The sequence below is a fragment of the Papaver somniferum genome, chromosome 5 (assembly GCF_003573695.1).
Source record: "Papaver somniferum cultivar HN1 chromosome 5, ASM357369v1, whole genome shotgun sequence".
In the NCBI taxonomy this organism is placed as follows: domain Eukaryota; kingdom Viridiplantae; phylum Streptophyta; class Magnoliopsida; order Ranunculales; family Papaveraceae; genus Papaver; species Papaver somniferum.
In genome coordinates, this window is record NC_039362.1 from 72,031,444 (window position 1) to 72,043,080 (window position 11,637).

Below are 11,637 nucleotides of genomic sequence, written 5' to 3' on the forward strand. Positions count from 1 at the left end.
ATGGGAGAATTTAAGATAATCTTACCATCAACACAATCATCTTTATTGGTTGAACCTTCCCCAACATCATTTCCCCTACTTGAATTACTCACTTCTAAAAACCCTAAATTTTCCTCTAAAACCTCCTCTTCTTCTTCTCAACTCAAACAACAACAAAAAAAAATGATTCTAAAATCTGAGTTTAATCTAACATAATCCAACCACACTAATTAACTTAACTTAATTAAATTTTAATATTAATCATTCAGGGGCAGTTTAGCCATTTAAAAATATTTTGGTTAAGGGGTGATTCAATTTGAGTTTTAATGACCTTTTTTTTCCTCTAGTGGGAGGCCCCTAATTGTTTTTTGGGCCCCCCAATTAAACTAGGATTTTTATTGGGTCATGTCACCAATAAATAATTCGTCGAATTGACCAATACTTGCTCATTTGCTCGAATATTGATCAAACTATCAATATTCGGTAATTCGTCAAATTGAGCAATACTTGCTCAGTTACTCAAATATTGATCCAACTATCAATACTCAGTAATTCGTCGAATTGAGCAATACTTGCTCAGTTGCTCGAGATCCAAGTATCAATATTCAGTAATTTGTCGAATTCTCGAATATTGATCAAACTATCAATATTCAGTAATTCATCGAATTGATGCTCAATTGCTCGAATTTATGATATTTGCTCAGACGAGCAATATCTAAGAACTGTACGTCTAACATGTTCAATCCATGAATCATTGAGCATTCGTCACTTATGCTCGATTCAACAAAACTTAGACTTTAATAAGTCAACCACTGAATAATCAAATACACGTCTGCTTTGCAGACTCCACGTTCGTGAGACATCAATCACGTCACATGGGGGGATATTACCTAGGGTTTTGGTCTGGTGGCCTACGGCACGTGTGTTTATCCACGATGAGAAATGTGAGTAAGTCGTGCAAACGGTTTAAGGAGTTAGCAAAGTAGCGGGTGGAAGGTTAACCAAGTCTCCGCACGACATGGAACTTGTTTTACCACGATCTCCTACTTTCCCACTCTTTTACTCATGAAACTGTCATACTTACTGGGATCAATGTGTTCGCTATTCTGACAATATAAATAAGCTCGGAATCGATGACTGAAGGGACATTCGTTTTTCACGACAACAATCGTCTACACACAAGTATCGATCAAACTTATTTACACATATTTGCAGAAACCTTCAACACATCCACAATCCTTGATCATCATTGATCCCACAATTCTCAGCTTCCCTCCTACAGATCAACCCATATCCCTCATTGTGACCGAATCAACTCTGGAACGACCATTGACTTGGTTTAGGCCGGAGTCCTACAGATTGATCTCTCGAACTCAAATCACTCATGTGCAGTGCATCTGTGTGAGGTTAAGCAGTTTGCTCGGTTGAGGAGTCTCGCTCGAACCGTCATCTCTTCACTTCCCTAAAAAACCAGCAAATCGTTTTCTCCCATCTACAGAAGATCGATTCCTTTTTATGCTCTTCTTTGTGAAGAAATATCTCTTCCAAAATAAAATATCTAAAGAACTCTCATGGTAGATTTTGAATTATCTCATTTACGACTTTCATGCTCTACTCTCTTCACTACTTGTTTTTTTTTCTTTTCTGTGTAAAGCTTAATAACCAGTAATGACCCCCACTCTAGAAAATGACCCTAAGCTTACAGAAAGATTGTAAACCAAAGCAGAAATAGACAAATCAGTAAATCTACAAAAATAAAATTGTCCCAACTTAAAATATTTAAGAACTGATTTAAATGTGGTCCCAGTTTCAAACACTGGTCAGGTTGAATTAAACATACCGAGCTTGTTTATCACAAAATCCACCACCACCACCTTTTGACATTTCTACATAACCACCAGAACTTGGGCCACTTCCTTTGATGCAACACATGTCATATGTTCAGTAACCATCAGGGACACAAGTTTTCAGTGTAAAGAAGTCTAGGAAAAGCTATAAATATACCAGATAACACGATCTCCAATTATTGGGGTCACATTGCTTCGGGCCCCCAATGAAACAGGAGTGTTTGAACCCCTAAAATAATATTGGCTCGCATTTGTCCCGGCATGGAAGTCAGATGCACTAAAATCATCTTCACTAGTTACCTCTTCAGTGAAGAAGGAAAAGTTTCTGGTAAGACCATGGAGTTCTTTGTTCACAAGATCCGCGATGGTTTAGAAGTTTGAAATGTCAACAAAATAAAAAGCCCCTACACTAATGAAGACCTTGGAGTATATTTTGTAACGCTTGGCAAGGTTAAGCCAGAAAAAGTGATACACCATCTTGGTGAAGTCAACCACAGACATGGATTTTGACACCTTTTGGAATATATTCAAACCACTGTTGTACCTAGGTTGATTGCCTGGCCGATCGCTAATTCTCCCACCAAACCAAAGAATAAAATTAACCACATCATTATCGTCACCACCAAACCATTCATACAAACAAATCAAACTTAGCAGATATTTTTTTGTATTTAATTTCTTGCACCATATGGTCAAAAGATATGGGGGTTTTAAATCCTAACTACACAAACCAAAAACAAAACAATGAAGGTTGGGTTTCATTAACTCTTTCATTTACACTGTACACATTATAAAAAAATTCATATCGATCTCATGGCACAAAACAAAACCTAAGTTCAACACAGAGTGTATCAACCGGGTAGTCCAGAAACTCTAAATAATTTTTCTAGCTGACCAGTGTCATTTAAAAATCAAGACTCACTTCTAAATCAATGGTATTAGATTCCATTTGGTTTCAACCCAAATTAGAGGACCAACTAATTACTATGATTCCATTCGATTCCCTCACCTTCAACTATTATGAGGATATGAACCCAATGGATTCTAAAGGAGAAACATGCGAATTAGGGTTTTAAACAGTAAAAAAAAAGGGTTAGGGTTTCAAACACCAAAAAATTGCTATTATAATTACCCTACTATCGGATATAAATGAAAAATTAAATAGATATATATACTTATACTGTCTGGACTTGATGAATTCATATTCATCCGTCTCTGACTCTCTGCAAAGTTACATAAGATGAAAAAGAGAGAGAAACTGTAACATAAATCGTGAGAAAGATGAAAGATGCGGGATATAATCTACTATCCATTTCTTATCCGGGTAAACCGAACCCATATAACCTAGCCAGAGTAGTTAACCAGAGTACTGAATAGGGAGGGCAGGTCTGATATGAATCAGATCAACTCAGTGGACGGGTCACACTGAATTAGACTCGCACATAGTTGATACCTTGTTGCAAAGTTCGACTATAAACGTACCTTTTCCCAGGATAGTCAATTTTTATGAGTTTTGCTCGTAAAAATACATCCAATGATATGCACTTAACTCGGACAAATTTCAATTTGCTTAGATTATGGCACTAATGCGTTAGTATATGGAATTGAAATAAGGAATCCGTTTACTTTTGGCAAATAGCAAGTTTGGAGTTCGACACATCTGATGATGTGAAAAGGAATGATGAATTTTCATTCGGTGAAATACCATGAGCTAGGCAGGCGGGTGGGGTGGGCTGACCTTACTCAGTTACTTGCCTTGGGGGTATTTTAAGCAACAATTTTGATAGGAAGAGAAGAGGCCATGAGCAGTAGTACCCTTAAGTAATTATGGGGTGGGCATAACAAACCCACGCTTGATCTAGCCGCGTCTCCAGTTCACTTTCCTAAATTACGATCTGCATCTACAGCTATAAATAAGCACACCGCGACTGAAGAAACCTCCATTACTTCATTACTTGCTAAATTTCATTGCTGCGACTGAAGAAAACTCCATTTAACAGCACACTGTTCTAGGGTTCGTTCTTGTTCGAAAAATAAAATATGGGTATTCTTAATAATCAAAAGGGCAAATCATCATCATCATCATCTTCTTCCATTAAACATGTTGATCATAAGATTAGAAAAAAGTGTTTCAAGAACAGAATCAAAGGATTTGAAAAGAAATTTAATGAGTTGAGGAAACTCTGTGATGTTAAGGCTGTTGGAGTTGTCCATTCTGAATTCATCAATGGGGCTAAAGAATTACCAGCAAACCCTCATGAATTTGATGAGGTCTTGATGCAATTTAACCAAAAGAAGATGAAATTGTGTACTGGTGAAGAAGCAGAGGAAGTTGAGAAGAATCAGAGATTCTGTTTCGGTAATGGTAACGGTAACCCTAAATTTGATAATTTATTTACTGTTGAATCACTTACAAAGATTGAAAGAGATTTGGAATCCATATTTGTTATGATTTCCGAGAGAGAAAATCAATTGAAAGCAGGGGATGTTACATCGCCATCATCATCATCTCCGAACTGCGATCAGAAGAATAATTTTGGAGTAATTGAATCTACAAATTACCATTACGAGTCTACTTCTTTGGTGGTAGAATCTTCTAACAACGTTTATGATTATGGACTTCCTTCTTCTGATTATAATCAACAACCGGAGGAGGAGATGAAGAAGAGTTTTGGGGTTGTTGAATCTAACTCTACTTCGTTGGCAGTAAGATCGTCTAAGAACTTGGATGATTATGGATGTTCTTCTTCTTTCTCTAATCAAGAAGAATCCCAACCCTTGATTTGTGTTGTTGATCCTTTCTCTGAAATGGTTTATGATCAGCCATTCTCTGATATGATCGATTTGGAGTTCCAGAGATTGAATTGCAGCAGCAGCTACATGGACATGATGATGAACACAACAAATCCAATTGACGGACCAGAATTCCTTCTGTGGTGAATGAATAGTGCTGGCTGGCTGGAGTAATTAACTAACTTTTTTGTTTGTAATCTATTTTATTTCTTGTATTCATGGAGGAGACAACTGATTTGTGATGATTTTATTACTTTCTAGTTTATGTAACTTAATTTTTTTTTGTAATCTACAATTTCTTGTATTCATGGTGACAATTGATTTGTTATTAGGATCCCACAATTGATGTCAGGGTCATTAGTTTGCAAGTTTGCAAATGACATAATGTATGAGAGAACTGGCAAAGTTGCCACAACTGCGGTTCTGAATTGGCTTTTCTAGTGTGCATCACTTCGCTTTACAGAACTTGTCGCCAAGGAAAATGAAGCATTTCTAGACTGCTGTACAGAATGAAGCATTTTTCAGATAAGTTTCTCTGCTTTGTTTCGAGTAGCTTGCTTGTGACTGTAACTTAAAAGAGTTGGTATTTCCAGAACTTGTTAGTAGCGCTCTGACTGGCAAGTATGCGTGGACAGCATATAACAAGCACTTTTTACATTCAGAACTTGATTTTTTGAGACAAATATTACAAACATGGATTGCTGACTAGTGATCATTCAATATAGTAGGTTATCTTTTGAAACGCTATTTCACAGTCTGTTGCTTTCACCATTCATTGAGGTAGTATATCTTATCAGTTTGCAGCATATGCGATTATAAGAGTAAAGTAGATGATACTGCTGAAGAGGCCGACGAAAAGATAGGTTAAGTACTACACTACCGCGCGCGGTGGGGAGGCCGACGAAAAAAAATTGACGGAAAATTATAGGCATCAATCTGCATTACAAACATTCATTTTTACAAAGTCTCTGTCATTAGTTAGATGGGGCATTTAACTGAAAATCTGTATGTTTACAAAGTCTCCTCCACTTTACTTGAAAGCTCCTTGCTTGCTTTTGAAACCATCCTTTATAAGTTGATATGTGGGAACCTCTAATGAATCTCAATTAGCAATCGGAAATCTGAAGAGACGACAGTAGTTGTTGTAGTCTTCCTGGATGATGTCGTTTACATTTGATCATGTCTTTCACAATAGACGACTTTTTGGGCTGTTTTGTGATCTTCAGATGAGGCCTTCTCTTCTGCGCACGACGTTGTTTTCGTGCTTCTGTCCTCATCCTATCAATGCTACCTTGTCCAAACCAACTGGTGGACTTCCTCAGTTTTTCAATTGACTCATACTTCCCTTGCACAAGGTCCTGGTGCAACATCTTTAATGTGTTCGTTACCTGTTTAGAATTACATAAAGAACGTATGAGCATCTAAACAACATTGGCTGGTCATAAGCTTAAGCAATCCTAACAAAAACATTAAACAACTTCAGTAACAAATTTATTTTCGCGAATCAACGTAGAATATATATGTCGAGAACATGTGTTCTCCCACTAGTCATACGGGACTATTGGACACTGGATTCACAAAAGAGGAGCTAATGCCATGTATGATAACCTAAACTTCTAGTAGAAAAGCCAATTTCTCAAGAAAAATAACTCCAAAAAGGAGAACCTTCCACAACCATTCTTCCAAAGGAAAATTTGAATTTGCCATGTTCGGACAAGCAAAAAACAAAGAAAGGAGCTGTGAAACAGTCTAACAGTAACAAAACGGTTGACTACTACAGGGGAGCCTTCCAGCGAAGATGGTTATGACAGGGATATACTACTGATAGCGGCGGTGTTAATATTGATTCTACAATTGTAATTGAAATTTTGAAAGGTCCAGTGTTCACGTAAGAGTTACTTTGGAAAAACTAAAAGGGCAGAAGATGGCATGCTATGTGTGAAGTAACACTTACCATAATGGTGGATCCATCTCCGACTGACAGTTTGAACTTTGAACTTTGACTGCACGGTGTCTTGGACCAGAGTCGCTAATGAATTAGCCTTGGGATAACCTACCAAATACACAAAAGAAACCAAGGCCAGATTAATATCCACATTTATTACAAAAATAAATCTTAAGCGAACTTATGGACACAGAAACAATTTGATTTCTGAAGTGAACTAATGCAGAATTTTATAACCATGACAACATACCTTCTGATTGCTCGAACCAGAAAAAGATGTCGGCAGCTAATTGTTTCACTTTCTCAGACATAAACTTCCCACGATTATGTATTAGATGCTCGACTGTTTTGATATAAGGCACGCCTATTTCTCCTGCGACTATTGACTGCAGTGAGGCCTAATGAGAGAGGATGTGACAGATGCCTTCAGCAAAGAGAGAGGACGGCTTTGGTGCCAATTGATCTGGAGACACATCTTTTACACTAACACAAATCATAAAATCTTTTGCAAGGTTGTGGTCTAGCTCCATGTTTTGTTACTGATATACTCTCGGACACACAAATCTCTGAAATTACACATTTAAATGAATTAGAAACTTTAATATTATCCTTATTTAAGAAATATATTGTTTCCTAGTATATAGGATCTTTGCTTTATCGTAATATTGTGCTCTATATATTCATGAGTTGTGTAACCAGAATGATATTATTATCTTCTCGATCCTATATTTGTGAAGATGGTATCAGAGCAAGGATTCTTGAATCATGGGCAGTGATTCAGAATCATCTGACCAAAATAAACCAAAACAAAAAGAGCAGATGGAAAACAAATCTGCTCCTATTATCGTTCAATCTGAAGGTGCAGCATTCAAGGCAGGGATTGTTCTTGATGAAACAAACTATGATTTGTGGTCACAAATCATGGAGATGCATATCGTTGAAATAGAAAAAAGCTCCTTTATTATGGGAAAGACAAAAAAAAATCTACTGAGGGAGATCCAAGATATGAGAAGTGGTACACAGATAATCAAGAGGTCAAGAGATGGTTGTTGATGTCTATGTCACCAGAAATCATGAAGAGATATATTCGGTTACCTACTGCTCGAGAGATTAGGGATGCATTATCTAAAGCCTTTTATGATGGAGATGATGAGATGCAGGTATTTACTCTAAATCGACGAGCGTTTTCGGCAAAACAAAATGACACAGCACTCTCGATTTATTATGGAGAACTAACTGAAATTTTTGGAGAGCTGGATCATCGTGACAAGGTGGTTATGGAGAATCCAAATGATATTGAAGCCTATCGAAAATCAATTCAGCGCCTAAGGGTGCATATCTTCCTTGCTGGATTAGATGAAAGTTTTGAGCAGATCTGTGGTGAAATCTTGAGAAAGGATCATATTCCTGAATTGGAATCATGTTATGCACTTGTTCGTCGTGAATCTGTTCGACGTACAACGATGGCAAAAGAATCAGAAGAAGTTGAACCTGCTGCTATGGCAACTCGAAACCGGTATAATCAAAAAGGGTCTTTTCAGAGATACTCAAAGACTGAGGTGGACAAGTCATCACTTAAGTGTACACACTGTAATCAATCTGGACATACAATTGACATTTGTTTCGAGCTGGTTGGATATCCAGATTGGTGGGATCAACATCTTGAGAAGAAGAAGGAGACAAAGAAAAATTCTGGTTCTCCAATGGCTTCAACAAAGAAATGAAAGGATTCCATGGTAACATCTTCATCAGTAGAAAGGACAAGTAACGATGGTAAGGTTTTAAATGTTTCTTCACTTGTTTCGAATAATTCATGGATAGTTGATTCTGGTGCCACAGACCATATGACATGTGATTTTAAACAAATCTCTCCCCTTAAACCATCCTTACAAAAAACAGTCTCTACTGCAAATGGCTCACAAGCTCCATTACTGGTGAAGGGTCAATATCTCTCACTGAAACTTTAAACTTAGATTCTGTCTTAGTAGTTCATACATTAGACTGTAATCTCCTATCAGTTTCCCAAATAACTAATACTTTACATTGTGTAGTAATATTTTGGCCTGACTGTTGTGTTTTTAAGGACATCAAAACAAAGTTAAGCGTGGGAAGCTATATTATCTGGATTTGGTGTCAAGTAGTTCGGATAAGCTGCGTCAAACTCTTCTTGCTGATGGTTCTGAGGGGGAGAGACAAAAATCTCAAATTTTGTTATGGCATCGACGATTGAGACATGCATCATTTGGTTATTTGAAAAAATTATTTCCTAGTTTCTTTGCAAAACTTGATATTTCTAGTTTTCATTGTGAAGCATGTGAAGTTGCAAAAAGCCATCGTGCTTCTTTTCCATTGTCATTCAATAAGAGTCCAGTTCCTTTTATGATCATACACTCTGATGTTTTGGGGCCATCTAAAACCACTACTCTGGGTGGTTCAAGATGGTTTGTTAGTTTTATTGATGATTGCACTAGGATGACGTGGGTGTATCTCATGAAAAACAAAAGTAAAGTTACTGCCTTGTTTCAACAGTTCCATAAGATGATTAACACTTAGTACAACAAACAGATTCAAGTACTTCGTAGTGATAATGGTGGTGAATATATGGATTCTGACCTTCAACATTATTTGGAGGGACACGAAATTATTCATCAAACTACTTGCTCTAATACGCCTCAGAAGAATGGAGTAGCGGAGAGAAAGAATCGTCATTTACTGGAAGTGGTTCGTGCTTCATTTATAGAAGCACATATGTCATTGTTGTATTGGGGTGAGGCACTTACTTCTGCAGCATATCTTATAAATCGAGTGCCATCTAGTATCATTGTGTTTCAAACACCCCATCAAGCTCTTGCCGAAGCAGTTGTGGCTCCAACTGTTCTGAATCTGCCGCCTCATGTGTTTGGTTGTGTATCTTATGTTCATGTACACAAGAACCAACGTGATAAGTTGGCTCCTAAAGCTTTGAAGTGTGTATTTATGGGATATGCAGCAACTAAAAAGGGACATCGTTGCTATCATCCTCCAATCAAAAGAATATTTGTTACTTTGGATGTTGTATTTCATGAAGATTCTATGTATTTTTCATGTGAGTCTGAACTTCAGGGGGAGTACCATAAGGAAATTCAGACTCTTAACTATGATGAAGATATATCGAAAATTGATGTATCTGTTATTGTCAACTCTGATGATATGGTCAGAGAATCTGTTGATGAAGGTTCTTCAAGAGAAGAAACATGAAGTACAGTATCGTATCGTGATATAGAGATTCAAGATGAAGTTATGATAGAAGAGATTCAAGAGTCTACGTTACCTCAGAAGATGAAACATCAAACCAATCGTCTGCTGCGGATGTTCTTGAAGAATCAAGGAAACAACTTCCACAACGTGTAAACAGAGGTATTCCTAAACCCAGATATGAACATGAAATCTCTAGTAAGGTTAAGTACCCTATGAGTCATTATGTCTCTCAGCACCGTTTGTCTAAAGCTAATAAGGCATTCGTGAATCAACTATCTACTGTTTTTATTCCTAACAATGTGCAAGAAGCATTGGTTGATCCAAAACGGATAGCATCTATGGAAGAAGAAAAGAGGTCCCTTTTACAGAATGTTACTTGGGATTATGTTGATTGTCCATAAGGAAGAAAGATTGTGGGGTGTCGTTGGATTTTCACCGTTAAATACAAGGAAAATGGTGAGACTGAACGTTATAAAGCAAGATTAGTTGCTAAATGGTACAACCAAACTTATGGTATCGACTATACAGAAACTTTTTATCTAGTAGCGAAAATCAACACAGTACGATTCTTGTTATCGCTTGTTGCAAACTTGGATTGGCCTTTGCAACAGTTTGATGTAAAGAACGCCTTCTTGCATGGTGAATTAACTGAAGAAGTTTACATGCAACTCCCACCTGGTATTTCAGTTCCAGTATCTCATGGTAAGAAGGTATGTAATCTAAACAAGTCATTGTATGGACTAAAACAATCTCCAAGGTCTTGGTTGGCAGATTCACCAAATCTATGAGGAACTTTGGATATCGTCAGAGTAATTCTGATCATACTTTATTCATAAAGAAAAGTAAGGATAAAATTACTGCTCCTATCATATATGAAGATGATATGGTGGTGATAGGAAATGATCCAGAGGAGAGGAAATCTTTGCAAAAAAATTTATCAAAGGAATTTCAAATGAAAGATCTTAGTTCTTTGAGATACTTCCTTGGGATTGAAGTTTCTCGATCTGGTGAAGGAATTTTCTTGTCACAAAGGAAATATGTTCTTGATCTGCTAAAAGAAGTGGGCATGTCAGCATGTCAGCCATTCCATACACCTTTAGAAGAAAAGGTAAATCTGTGTATTGAACCTGATCAAGTTCCTGCTAATAAAAGGAGATATCAAAGACTTGTGGGGAGATTGATGTATCTATCTCACACAAGGCCATATCTTTCTTATACACTCAGAGTTGTTAGTCAATTCATGCACAATCCGGGTGAACAACACATGGATGCAATTTTATGTATTTTGAGGTATTTGAAGTCTGCTCCTCGAAAAGGAATTTTATTCTCTAAAAATGAAGATTATAGAAAGGTTATGGCATACACAGGTTCTGACTATGCAGGAGAAATAGATGGCAGACGTTCTACTGCAGGCTACTTTACCTTTGTGGGAGGTAACTTAGTTACTTGGAGAAGTAAGAAACAAAATATTGTTACACGATCAAGTGCGGATGCTGAATTCAGAGGTATGGCAGATGGCATTTGTGGAACTTTGTGGTTGAAGTTTCTCCTTAAGGATTTGGGGGTTCCTCTCAAGGATCCTATTACTCTGTATTGTCATAACAAAGTTGCGCGTGATATTGCTCATAATCCTGTTCAGCATGATTGTACTAAACATGTGGAGGTTGACAGGTTCTTCATCAAAGAGAAGTTGGATAACAACATTATTGAGTTGCCACCGGTTCGGTCTGAAGAACAACTTGCAAATACTCTCACACATGGAGTGTCAAGCAAGAAGTACTTGAGTTTTCAGGACAAGTTGGGCATGTGTGATATCTATGCACCAACTTGAGGGGG

General features: G+C 37.3%; 1 protein-coding gene across 1 annotated transcript; it reads left to right on the forward strand.

Moving 5' to 3' along the window:
• Positions 1–3,730: 3,730 nt before the first annotated feature.
• On the forward strand, positions 3,731–5,363 carry LOC113281883. Its single transcript, XM_026530785.1, has 2 exons — positions 3,731–4,789; positions 4,952–5,363. The coding sequence occupies exon 1, from the start codon at positions 3,867–3,869 to the stop codon at positions 4,764–4,766; it is 900 nt and encodes a 299-aa protein (XP_026386570.1). The 5' UTR covers positions 3,731–3,866; the 3' UTR covers positions 4,767–4,789; positions 4,952–5,363.
• The last annotated feature ends 6,274 nt before the right edge of the window (positions 5,364–11,637 follow it).

What these genes read in the sequence shown, in the direction of transcription:
- LOC113281883 (XM_026530785.1), top strand. Translation starts at nt 3,867, where the DNA reads ATGGGTATTCTTAATAATCAAAAGGGCAAATCATCATCATCATCATCT.